Genomic DNA, 14,076 nt, shown 5'->3' on the forward strand with positions numbered 1-14,076 from the left:
CTTCACCCGTTCTCTCCATCACCCTTTGACTAATGACCATCGCACGTCGCGTCTCATTCCATTACGTCATACGAAAACTCCTCGTCGTATCCAACGCCGGTGAATCCTCTTCCGCTGTATGTATTACATCATCTGGTAACCGAGGTTGGAATGGTATAACGGACACCGAAGAGAACGGCGAGGTCGTCGTCTTCAGGGTGCAAAATCCGATTAATTTACACACCGCGGGCGACCTTTCGAGGGTCTTCGCCATGCGCCGTTACCTTAACGCTCCATAAATTTGGTTTTGTACCTGTTAAGGAACTCGTCTCTCCTCTCTCCTCCCCCCTTACTGGGTGAGGGAAAACCGCTCGCCTGTATTTACATACGAATGTGTAAAAACGATTTCCCCTCTCTCACCGCTCCGATATCATGGCCATTTTTGCTGACCTCGTTTCAACGTCGGATTTGAATTTCGCAAACACACCTCGCCGAGGATCGTTAACATCTTTCGCGATACGATCCCCAGTGATTTTTCTCAACTAACCTAAATTCTTCTCTTCGTTCCTCTTTCAGGCACCAGTCTCTACACCGTCGCTGCTCACGAGTTTGGTCATTCCTTGGGCCTCGATCACACCTCGGAACAGGGCGCCCTTATGTATGCCTGGTATCAGGGCTTCAGTCGAAACGACAAACTTCCGGAGGACGACAGGATCGGTATACAGCAGATGTACGGTGAGTACGGGCTTTTTTCTTTTTTTTTTTTTTCTCTGTCTTTCTTACAATTCTCGGACCTCGACGAGAGATACCTACCCTAATTAACCAACCGACGGAATTTCCCCTCTACATTTCACCGAGCCCAACGCGACCCTCACTTTTCCAGGTTATATCCCCCTAATTGATCCCGGACCAGAGATTCATTCCTCATTGTCACCGCGCGTCTTTGCAAACTTCATCCGCTATACGACGACCAGGCTCTGCGCGTGATACTTGTGATGAAGATGATTTCCTCCCCTAAGATATTTCACCGCAAGTTGTTATAAAATCCGGCGAGTAAACTTTAGGCGAAATTATTATCACAGGGACGACACGTCGTCGGAGCGGAATAACCGATTCCCTATTTTTCTGTTTAATTAAATATACATCAATTTTTGTATATTGTCGGTTGCAACAGTTTTTTTGTTTGGCTTTGTTTTTTTGTTTCTTTGTTTTTTTCTTGCTTTTTATCCCTACCGCTTTTCGCAAACACCAAAATTTTCCCGACGTACTTCTCAGCCCGCGTTGAATCGACAAAAATTCATGCCTCGACGAAAATTAGGGTTAAAAATTTATAAAAACATTTCTCCGGCGAAATCTTATACGATATTCGAACAAGGCTGTGTAAGGTGAAAGACGCAAGGTATAAAAACAAAAAAAAAAAAAAAAAAACAGAAAAACAAACGAGCAAACAAACGGAAAAAAAAGATGATTGAGACTCGTCGGCGACGGGACTTGAATGTCGTCGTATTATCGAAACGCCACCGCCAACTTCGACGACGACGAAGACGACGAAGACGACGAAGACGACGAAGACGACGAAGACGACGAAGACGACGACGAGTACGGTATTCGCTCGGTAAAATATTCCCTTTAATGTCAGCCGTGATTTATGCCCAAACGGAGCTCACAAATTGGGGGAATAGAAATAGGGCCTGCTGGGAAAAGCTCCTTGGTCATTTGTCAATTCATTTATATGTGTCGTTATACCTCCGGGTTTCGTACAATATACCTTATACCATATACCATACACGAATGTTCACCTGCACGAATATTTTCAACAACTTACTTGCGTAATGTATTCTTCAGCCGTGTAACTGTACGCCTGTAATCTGTGTTTCATATTCCCGCACGGTGGAAATTGTACATCAAAGTATTTTGTACCATATCTCACGAGTTTCTCATCAGCTTTTGTTGTTGTTATTATTATTACTACTACTACTATTATTATTACTACTATAATAGGTGCGCGGAGGTAAATAAGTTCGATCAATAATCCTCGGCGTGCATCAAAGCGGCTCGAATCTAGGTCAGGAATGTCAAATGACCTCGGAATTGAACAATAAATAATTTTTTACTTCCACCCTCCGTCAAACGTTATTTGTTAATATTTTATCTTCGTTTTTTGAAATCAATTTTGCGACGAGGCTTGATTAATTCGTCGTGGCAAAGCACCGGGTTCAATCCACGCATCGTCGGTCGTTCCGACAGTGACGAAGAAATGTCTAACGGTGTCATAGATGCGTGTAGTAACGGGGGTGAAATTCCTCACCGGCTGTGTATCATCTTCATTCAATGATCCGGCGGTCCACTTTCGTTTTACGAGCTTTATATCTGTCCGCGAAACGACATTGCCCGACAAGGGGCGGAGAGGGGAACGGATGAAATACTTTATGCCCGTCGTCGAGAGTGGGGAGGAATCTCTTTACCAAAACTGGGTGGGGTGGGTTCACAGGGTTTTCGAGCCGAGTGATCAATGTCGAGAGTCAAGAGATATTAGAGAGCTGAAAATCCTGACACCACCGGGGGCGAGACGCGTTCCAACTCGTGCCACATTTATTATTCCCCTTTTATTCTCGCGGGGTTTGCGGGGCGAGAAAAAGAGGCCGGGGGTGGATCCGTGGCTGGTTGACTGGCTGCACGATGAACGGATGAATCCGAAAACGGCGTCAAACCGCTTCTCGACTTTTCACCCTCTCTACACCGACACCGAAAATTCTTTCCCGAATTATCTTTGCCTCCGGATTTCGGAGCAACTTTGGCCTGTTTTTTTTTTTTTCTCTTTCTTTCTTTTTTTTTTTTCAAACACACCCCTTTTCACGCAACGAAATTCTCACGAACGGCAGCTGTTGCGGATCGTCGACACGCGCTTTTAACTTGCTCGGTATTCCCCTGGTACAAAACGGATGATGATAATTAAGCACCCTTGAAGTATCTCGTCACCCCCTCGCCAAATTCCTATAATATAATAATTTTGGCGAAACTTTTCTCAAACCCAGGGCCGCCTTGTACGTGTTTTATACGACACGGCGTTTAGGTTGGCCCGGCAGACCCGGCAGGATATTTCTACCCCATTCAACCCAGCGTTCGCTTTGTTTTACTTCCTATTTACGAGCCCCGGTTCCAATGAAATTGCCAAACCGAAATTCACCGGAACACGGACCTGCAGCCGCGGAGCGGCAACTTGTCTTCGTTAAATCCGTCGGACCGAGCTGAGCGAGAATTTAGCCGAATGCTACAGCGCGCTACAAATTCCAACTCACAATCGGGTAGGACGTAATATCAGGGCGTGATTCTCTACCTCTGGCAACGAGTCGTGTGATTTATATCGCGGATAGATTTTTTTATTTATTTATTTCTTTTTTTTTTTTTCTAGTTTTTTATTTTCTTATTTTCTTCACCGCAGACAACAATTCACGATCGCACGTATCAAAAGCGGGGCGGGGCTGGAAGTTCCGAGAGCGCCTAAATCCGAATTATTTGGTGGCGAAACTTGAAGTAAAGAAATCAAACTTTGAAGAAACAACAGAGTTTCGAGTGGTAGGAAACCCGACGGATCAAAGTTTCGAAACGCGAGATTCCGACAATTGAAGTTACGATTCGGCAAAGTTCTGGAAAGTAAGGTTCCTGTAAAGGAACATTCCGAAAAATAAAGCTTTGATAGAGTAGAATTCCGAAAGTTAAAATATACTCGTACAGAGAATCAGAAATATCAGGATTCCGAATGTAAAAATATGAAAGATCCGAAAGGAAGTAACATCAAAGTGGTGGAATTTTTTCACCAAACCAGAAACTCACAGAACTTCGATGTTTCGGATTTTAAATATCCTCACTTTCGCACTTTCGGAACCTTGACTTGTCAGAGTTACGCCCTTTCGGCACTTTGTCCTTTCGAACCTTTGATGTTTCGCCAAAGTTTGATTTCTTTACTCGCAAGTTTCGCTCGACGAAAAAAATTGGGAATTTGTCGCTTTCGGAACTGTTGAAATTTAGAATATCAAACACCGTCCCTGAAAAGCTGTCAGCAATGAAACGTACGATTAGTCGTTGGGAATATCTCGTGGAAATTTTACCTCGCGTTCAAGTCTTTGGTTTACAATGGAGGAGGCGTGATGGAATATGATTTCTGCGAACTTGACGCCTCCTTTACCTTATATATATATATATATATATATATATATGTATACGTATACGTATACCTACACCGTAAGGGACAAGTTCGAATTGCTACTGCAGACACGAGGCGTGAACAATAAGGTTCGAGACTTGCGATGCCGGATGAAAGGGTCCGCGGAACAAAGTCATTCTAACCCCCATTGGACCTTCGTGTCTCTTGACTTATTGTCCGTGCTTTCTCCCCGCCGAGCTTTTGTGCTATTTGCAGGACCTGCAACTTATTGTACGTGTGTACGTATTTGCAGTGATAAATCGACGACGAAAACGAATCACCCGAGCATTATTATCAATCGTATACCCACGTGCCGACGTCCCGATGTATTTAGCCTGTTCGTATGGGATCGTACGAATGACGTAATTGAAATCGTATACCTATTCGTACTTCGCGACTGGGACTCGGGGTCCACCGTACTACCTTACCAAATACCGTGCACAGAGTTTAAACTTGAGGAGGGAGCAGCTTATTTCCTGGCAAAAACTTTCCCCGAGTGCCTCGGTAAACTTTTCCACTTCTCTTAATGGCCATAGTTGCTGTTCGACAAGGTATTTTACTTGTCGTTTCTCCGCCGTCGCGTAGCTGCGACGCTACGCGGTTATACTCCAGTTCCATTTCATGCCGAAGGATTTTCCTCCAATTATATTATGCTGTACCGCGGCGACGACGGTGGCGGCAGCCAATTTCAAAGTTTGTCACTTTTAATCAAGTTCACCGCAATCTGGCTTATATTTTCTGCAACGCCCTTCGACCGATAAGATGACGAGCCGATCGATCGGCCGTCTTGTAAATCTTCCTACCCCGGCCCTTTTCCTTTTCCGCAAAACTTTTCCCTTCAATCCTTACGAAAGATTTGAGAATTTACGCGCAGGATAACCTTAACTAACAGATTCTCATCGAACTTATGCTGATCTTGCGCCTCCCCAAGAAAGTTGTAATACGAAATCTCCCAACCGTGAGACGACGTAATTATTTCAGACCCGTTGGTTGTTATTCATGAGCTCGAGTCACTTCGTCGCACCATCGGCCGGAAAAGACGACCGTATACATTCCGGTGTCCGATTTCAGGGGTTGAACGGGTCGCGGTTTTCTCCCGGACAAAACGACAACCCAACAACGCCTTGAAAAAATAAAATAAAAATAAATAAATAAAAAACACACACCCAAAAACGCGATCAAATCGCCGGTGTTTCAGCTTCCGAAAGGGTCATTTCCTCGCGGATTTTCCCCATCGAACGATGAACCGTTTCGCGTATTTAAAACCGCGTTCCGCAGGCGGAATCCGGCGTTTCGTTGGTGCGGCGGTGAAACTCGAGGCATTAAAGCTTCCGGGGTGTTTTGTTATTCAAATGCAAAAGTGTGCAGGGCTACTGCTCCGGGCTTCGTTTCAGACTTGGTATTCTCTCGTTCGTTTAACTTCGTTTCGTTCGTCTGTTCGTTTTCATTAAAGCAGCGAGGTCAACCCGGCAATTATTTATCCCACAGTCGTCGACTGCCTTAGTTTTATCGTTATATTTGCGCTCCGGTTGCGAAGAGGGTTTCCGTTTCGCTACGCCGTTATAACTCCCCCTCCTCTCTCTCCCTCTTATATTCTCTTTTTCCCTTTTTCCCCCCTCCGTCTCTCTCTCCTTTTGCCATTCTCTCTTCGCCACTATCGTGGGCCACACACGTTCGACGCCCACACACTTGTGAGAATGTTTTTCAGTTGGTTTCTTTTTTTTACCGCTCCGTTTGTTTTCAAACGCAGGTATGCGCAGTTACATACCTATTTCACCCACGTTTCCTCCCTATGTAAACTTAGTACGCGTGTATGCATATAACACGCGTGTTCAACCACTCGGTCATAATGCCTGTGCTGACATTGCAAATATTCCTGCGAATACCAGTTTTTTCAAAATCTCTCGCTGTCGTAACTCAAATCGAGGAAACTCGCCGGATTTCTTCTTGAATAAATCGCTACCGGTGTTCTGATTTTTACGAAAGAGAGTGATGAAAACAGAAACGATGGATAACGCAATATTTTGTGTGCGTGTGTGTGTGCGTGTTTTTTATTTATTTATTTTTTGCTCACCGATATGTTTTAGAAAACATAATATTGCAGAATTTACGAATATACGCCAAGAAGCTTTTGTAACACTCTAAAAGGCTTGCGAAAAATTTCAGCAATTCAGCTAGCTGCAGAGAAAATGGATATCTTACATCTCATCGTCTTCGCTGTAATTTCACTCTACCACACCGAGAAACACACGGTTTTATTCTTTCGCTCACCTCTGTCAACGTGTATGGTATACGTGATCTTTTCTCTCGCTTTTTCCTTATCAAAACTGACTCAGCTTTTCGGCAGCGGATTATATTCTGGGCAAGGAGAGAAAGAGAGAGAAAGAGAGAAACAAAAAAAATAAAAAAATAAATAAAACAAAGAATCTTTTTGTCCCGCTGCTGCTAGCGCCGAGACTTTTGCACGTTTTCTACACCCTGTACATAACAAGGCACGTACCTACTTGGCACACGGTCATTCCGAATTTGTTTGTTCCACGCTTTCGTTATTACTTTCTTTCTCTCCGCGCCGGTATAATTCAGTTTACAAGGTTCGTTTGTTTTCACGAGTTAATCTCGTCGCCAACAGCAGCAGCAGCAGCAGGAAATATGAAACCAGTAGGCGAGTTTGTCGCTTCTCGGTAAAACGTATACTTATATGCATATCATGATACAGGTACACATCGTTATAAAAGCAACACAAACAACAGTAATAATGCAGAACAGCGCCCACGCGTTCCGAGTATTCTCTCGTAATAGGAAGTCGAAGCGCGCCTGTGTTAGCCCATAGAATTCGAAACGATAGCTGGCTGCGATTCGAACGGAAGTCGAGAAACGATAAGAAAATGATACGGATATATTATACATGTATATATATATATATTAGGAATTTTCCCAAGGAAAATATCTGTTTCTACTCCGTATGCGGTATGCATGAAAGGAAGGGGGGTGGAAATCGCTAACGCAGCCCACGTATATATATGTATATGTATATATATAAGTGGCACTGCCAGGGATTTGCCTCGAGTCTCGGTATGTGTATCAGCGTTTTTTTATTTTACTTATACTTGTTTGTTTATTTTTTCCCTCCTCATCTCCACCCCTACCATTCGGTTTTATTCGTTTCGGTGGTTAAACTTCTCGAGTTGAACTTTCCGGCCCTGTCTTTCTCTCCTCCTTCTTTTCCATCCCCCAAAAAAGAGCGCGATAAGCGGAGCAGCAGACGCTCCTTGAGTCTCGATCCTTGGGGATCGGCAGATACCTCGGGAATTTGCGCCGACTAGCCGTCGGATTCGTTTCATTTGCATTTTTTGTTGGTTTTTATTTTATTTTATTTATTTATTTTTTTTTTCACTTTTTACTCTTCTATCTTTCTTCCTTCCTTTTGATTAACCTTAATTCTTACGCGATTTAATAAAAACCGTTTCCAGCATCGCAGCAATTTCGTGTATCAGGTATATATATCGCTCTTTGGGAAACTCGAAGTTAACGAATTAATTAATTGCGAGAATTGAAACGAATTTTTCACGCTTCGCGTATTTCTTAGCGAAGCCTCTTCGCACGTATATATTTTCAATTGGCGTTATTAGCCGAATTGGAATTGAGGAACTACGTCGGATTCGTTGAGTATACAGCGAGACCCGGTTCCGTCTTGATTTCCACGTTCTAGGGTCGAGGGGGCGGAAATTGCATCCTCTATTTTCGTCCTCTTACCTTTTTTACGGAGGAATCGATACCCCGAACGATGCATAATCTACACGACCGACCAAAAGTCCCGAGGGTCGCACCTTTCGAGCGACCTTTTTCAGCCCGGAAACGTGCCTGCGGGTTTTATTCCACGTGCCGCGACCCGATGAGAATGGCTTTGTTAGCGGAGAACCTTCTCCTCTTATCCTGATACCCAATATCCGAAATGGACCGCCTACAGCGGAAAACAAAAATTGCTCTCATACAAAGCGAATAGATTCACTTATTCCGACTGATTTCGTTTATTCGATCAACGATCCGCTTCATTTGAATAAAATCTACTATAGAGTTTAACAAATTCACCGAGATCAATTCGATGGTTGTTCAAATCGGTTCATACGATGGAATAAAATTTAATCAAATTTAAGAATTTTTATTCGAATCGAGTAAATATTACTGGGATTCGAAACGATTAGAATTATTTAAATACTTCTTAGCCGATATATTTACTCGTTGTTAGAAGAGAGAAATTTAACCAAACGACCATCGCATTGATCTTTGTAAATTTCATTATATTATTAAAGTGCGTCTTATTTGAATCGAACAAATTATCGATCGAATTTGAAAAATACGGGAGAACAAGTAAATGGTGTTTTATTTAAAAAAAAAAGCAATTGCTCCTTATCTCCTTAATTCTATTTGCGGAGTCCTGGAAAAAAAAAAAATAAAAAAACTTTTGTTCAAAACCTGCCCAAAGTTTTGTTAACGGAATATTACAATCGATGAGATTAAAAACTTAAAATTTCCTCCAGTCGCGAATTGGAATTTTCCTCTCGCGAATCTGCAGCCCCGCAGCGGTCGATGAGAGATACTTTGTGTCACTTTAACTTCATAATCGAATTTCGCTGACGAGTGGTTTAATACCCGTAGTTAAGTTTCTCCTTCTCCTCTTCATCCGCGTCTCTTCTCAGCTGTGGCCTCGTTCCTCAAATCTATCCGTGGCAAATAAAACCTCCCGTTCGTAATTGGCAGGTAAAATCGAGTTCTCGAACACACGATCCTCGTTCTCCTTATCCCCTAACTTTAACGCTCCCCTGATTATTTCGTGAAAAATTTCACACCCTTTCCAGCTCTCTCAGCCCAGCGGATTCGAACACCTCTTGGATTTCTTTTATTCCAGATATTATACCCGGTTATTTCGGTCCGTCTTGAAGAAAAACACCCCGTCCCCTTCCCTCCCTCCGTCCTTCGGTAAAGGAATCGGTTTTTCTCAATTTTTATTCAGGCCTTTTTCGTCTCTCGCTAATTTCATACATATTTATTGCCTACCTTTTCTCTCCCAACATCTCTGGACGTATACAACAATGCTGGGGAACAATTTCGCATCATCCCTCCTCCCCCCTCCGTCTCGTTGAAACGCGATATTCTTCTACCACCCACTACGACTTCCGGCTTATGGCTAAAACGGCGACCGCAACTCGTAACCTTTTGAAAAATTGCAAGTGATTCCCGGAATCGTTTTATGGATTTTCATACGATTCGGATATTCTGTCCTCGATTTATACGTGCACTTATATCTTTCACAATTTCTTTCAACGTTCTTCGGCGTCGGAATTTATAGACGAACTTTGAAAAACCGGATGAAAAATCGCGTTTCAACGTCGCGTATATTTCGACTCTAAAATCTTCGTCCCCTCAATAATAATACTTTCAAGAAATTTTCTCGGTTCAGGATCTTGTCGCATGTAAAAGAGAAAAAAAAAAAAGAATAAAAATAATGAGATTAAAAAAAAAAACACAAATTTCTCTCTCGCGCAATATTTTATCTCGTATTTTTTTTTTTCACTCGTACCGATCAAGGCGGCACATTATACTCACGTAACGAGGAAATATTTTCTAAATATTTCTCTTTCATTTCAACATTCTCGTTCGCTCTGTACGTCGACGGTATAATATATATATATATATATATATATATATATATATATATATATATATATATACGAAGAAGCGGCTCTCCTCTCAGCTTCGCCTTTAATTGGCTCGACAAAAACGTGGACGCAAAGAAACATTGGTAGAAGAAAAAGAAGGAAAACAATGGATTTTTCCTTCTTATACGATCGTATGACGTAGAGAGGAAAAGCGACTGCCATTAACTCGAGAATAGTAAACTTTTTAAAAGTATAAAAGAAATAAGTGTGCAGGGTGGTGGTTTACCACCTTGGAGATGTGCCGTCGTGCGTTATTATTTAACATGAAGCGCGTCGAAAGAGCTGGAAAAGAAGCTGAAAAAATCGGTCATTAAAATATCTACCTTCTTTTTTACCAATAAACTATGGAACCTTCTTGTACATCAATAATGAAAAGTAAAAGCCAAGTGAAAGCAAAGAACTGTTGGTGTTTAAAGAAAATACCAGTTGCGACAACATATTGTCGAATTAAGTTCGAAAATGAACATTTATATACGAGAAAGGCGTATTTTGATTTTGGGAATTAATGAATATATGAATAAATTATTAAAAATAATTAATGTTCAAAATTTTATTTGTACAAGTTTGCTATACACCTCTGATTCATTCGTTTATTAGACACAAATAAAATATTTTTATTGATCATTAAATTTTCGCAACAGTTGTAAGAAAATCTAGCAACAGTGATCGTGATGAGAAAGAATAGTAACGGATACTAGACTTTCCGGTAACGGCTAGAAAACTAATTTTCATTTTCTACCTGGAACTATATTTTTCGATTGTGGTAAAAAATGAAAATAGTCAAGGACCGAGCGGTAACCGGAACCAAGAATTTCTCTCAGTGTATATCGATAAATACATGTCAGAAGAATTTTACTTACAGTTTGAACCTTGTATCGTTACTAACAAGTTTTCCTTTTTTTCTCGAGTAAACATATACGTCGCACGCCAATTAGATTTTCCCCGTTAATTTGCGCTTAGCGAGGCTGAATCCTCAAGGGAAATTAATTATTCACGGTGGGAAGTTTACAAGTAAACTTGGCGCGGCAGGGATACGAATTTGGAAATTGTTCGGCGTGTGCGGGGTGCGAAATGGGCGCGATAGCAATGTAACAGTGTATTAGGTCGAATCGGTTCGACCCCTGCAGGCGGCAATCGAGCAGCGAAACGGCGAAACGACGAAACGGCGAAACGGCCAAACGGCGAAGCCCCTCGTACCCGAAACCGCATCCATCTACCGCCCATTAATTAGCGCTAATTTCCCCGCCGGGCTCGTTACCGTACTCGGTTTGTTATTACCGTGTTGTTGTTGCTATTAACATTCAGCAAATTATCACACGGCACGGCGCATCCGCGCATTGCATCACGGGCCTCGAGTAGTTTCGAAACGACCGGACCTCCGGTTTCCACCATTACCATTGTTATACGCACCTGCCAGATCCGTACAGTCCTAAGTTGTATAAATGTGTGAGAAGCTCTCCGCATCCCTGCCATACCCTGGAATTCCACAGCGGCAAATCTGCAAGGTTATTAAATTGCCGATATGGGTGTCCCTTTGATTGGAGATAGGCAATGCCGTCGTGCAGTTCCACAATTAACCCAAACGGTCGTTATTTCCTGCCGAATCGTAACAATTCGCTAACTATCGCGATTCACGCAATTTACGCCAGCTCGTATTTTCCGTCGTTGGGAACTTTTTTTTTTTTTGTTTTCCACCAAGGTATCCTAAAGTACCAATCGTCGTGAGAAGCTAACGAAGTTCATCCACTGATTCGTCAATTTTTGTTCAATAAGAATATAAAAGAAAAAAACAATAACCAAACGCAGATTATAGTTTTTATTGGCGATGAATTTTATAGAAATTTATTCGCACTTCGAATTACTTGCGGGACATTTTTACGTGCAGATTTATTCTACGTATGTATTGGTAAAAATTGGCAAAGTCTCTAGTTGGTTTTTTTTTTTTTTTTTTTTTTTCTTTCTTTTACGTTATACGTACAGCTGGATATTAAATTGATTCAATGCATGTATGCGGTGTATATGTGTATACAAGGTGTGTATAATACAGATACGCCTGGTTATATATTTAAATATATACATATATACATACATATATCGTATATATAATATTTCTGTACGTACAATGTACGGGACGGACGTGACGTAAATCTAGATTACAGGTTGAAATATCTGCAGCTGTGTATCTATGCACAGTATAACGTTTCGTTTGAAAACATGTATCAATTCGTAGGTAAATTGTTGGGATATAGCGATGAGGGGCGGAGTGCCGGAAGGAGAGAGGTCGGGGGAGAGAGAGAGAGAGAGAGAGAAAGAGATGCATGGAAAACCGATACGCTGATCTACATGGTTTACTGATTAACGATTATTCGGTTCTCCGGGCTCGCAATTAGATTAGCCAATAATAAAATGTTCATTATACTTTTCGAGGGGCTTATAACGAAATTCATCATACCACTATTGTGTTCCCCGTATAATTCTCTCTTTGCATCGCGAACAAAGCTCGCCGCTCCCCCCCCCCCCCCCCTCCCCTTTACCACCTCTCTTCGGATTTACTTTACATATTCCACCACTCTTTGGTATACGGTATAAATTATCGAACGACGGGGAAAATAACAGGACGCGATAATCCGCTTTATTAACCACCTTTCTCTGTACATACGGGTAGACCTTTATGCGAAATAGAAACGAGAACGGGATTCGGATTATATTGTAAGTCGCAGGAAACTCGACGCGGCATGCAACTTCGTTTGTAATTATCCCCCCTCCTCATCCTCCTCCACCATCATTAGGGCAACGTACCCGGTGCATCTAGACACAATACAATGCCCCGAACTTTATGCCACCGCACAATGTGCACAACCTCATAAGTGCAGATTCCTTTGTTTTATACCAGCTGCCAGCTGCACGCCATCATGGGGTTTTAATCTCGTCGATCTGGCCGCAGCAGATCTGTAAACTTGCAGGAAACATTTATAAAACCGACGAGTTTTTTTTATTTCTCCTCTAGCTTTAGTTCCGTTTTTCTCTTCAAAATCGAGAAATTTTTAAAAGTGTTGAATGACGTTTTTTTTTTTTTTTTCATACCCTTCTCAGATCTGAGTTGCACAAAATTTTTCGAGGGTTACCCCTAGACGAAAAATATACACCTTTATTTCTTTCGATGAAAATATTTACTACACATGGTCTACACTCGATGTGTGCAGTGGTATGGTATAAGTTACACTTCTCTACTCGTCGCATGCTTGAAAATTTTTCCAGAGAGCGCGGTTTCTCATCGCTTTTACGGTGCTCATTATAGACAAGCTAGGTCGATATAGCACGATGTGGTAGAAACGCAGCAGCAGAAGCACCGAGTCTTTGATCATCGGTTGATTCCGTTAATTATCAGGAACGTACCGTAAGCGTGACGAAGACGAGGAGTGACAGAGAACTGCGCTCGGTTGATGCGAACTGAAGTGCAGCAGCATCGGAAGCTGGAGAAGGAAATATGAAAAGCCAGTAGAAAATGTAGGAGATGGATATATATATATTTTCGCACGGAGTGATTATTCTAGGAAAAACGGGAAACTGAGATCTGCCGGTGTGTAAAAACGTACTTTCCGATATTCCGCACTTCAGGTTGTACGAATGAGATGCGAGAGGACAAACGTGTCAATTTAGTACCTCGGGCGAATTATGTTACAGATTTATGCAATAGTTGGTCGCAAATTGCCCGCGATGCAGGCTGAAAAATACGGTTCCAAAGTAATGCGAGACACAGCCGAGGGGCTTTGGAATACGGGATGTGAAAGAACTTTCAACAACTGGTAGAGAATTTAAAATTTCAACGCGAACTCGCCTCAACGCGACTTTTGTCGCAGAACCACTTTATCGCCTTCCCGTTCCTACGGATGAATAAACCATCGTTTCTACTTTATCGCTCTCTCTCTCTCTCTCTCTCACTCACTCACTCATTCTGTGTCATACATATTTATTCATACACAGAGTGTACACCAATTTGTACACAGCTGTAATGGCGACGTTCGTTCCGGTCTCGCGTCGCCTGAATCACGTCTTGAACCGAAAGGGCCTCGAGTATACAAACCGTGGATACAGAGGATTCGGAAGCTTTCGAGAAGGTTGCGCGTGGAGCGGCATAAAACGCTTCAATGTTTTTAACCAGAGGCTCTACTCGCA

At 42.2% G+C, this 14,076-nt stretch overlaps 1 protein-coding gene across 1 annotated transcript in view; it reads left to right on the plus strand.

The window, feature by feature from the left end:
* The window catches only part of LOC124182168 (matrix metalloproteinase-2-like), a 153,876-nt gene that overhangs the window by 135,358 nt on the left and 4,442 nt on the right, over positions 1-14,076 (plus strand). Inside the window, exon 6 of the mRNA XM_046569089.1 lies at positions 556-714. Coding sequence (XP_046425045.1) covers positions 556-714 — 159 coding nt within the window. The remainder of the gene's footprint in view (positions 1-555; positions 715-14,076) is intronic.

Source organism: Neodiprion fabricii, chromosome 5 (genome assembly GCF_021155785.1).
Source record: "Neodiprion fabricii isolate iyNeoFabr1 chromosome 5, iyNeoFabr1.1, whole genome shotgun sequence".
Lineage (NCBI taxonomy): Eukaryota > Metazoa > Arthropoda > Insecta > Hymenoptera > Diprionidae > Neodiprion > Neodiprion fabricii.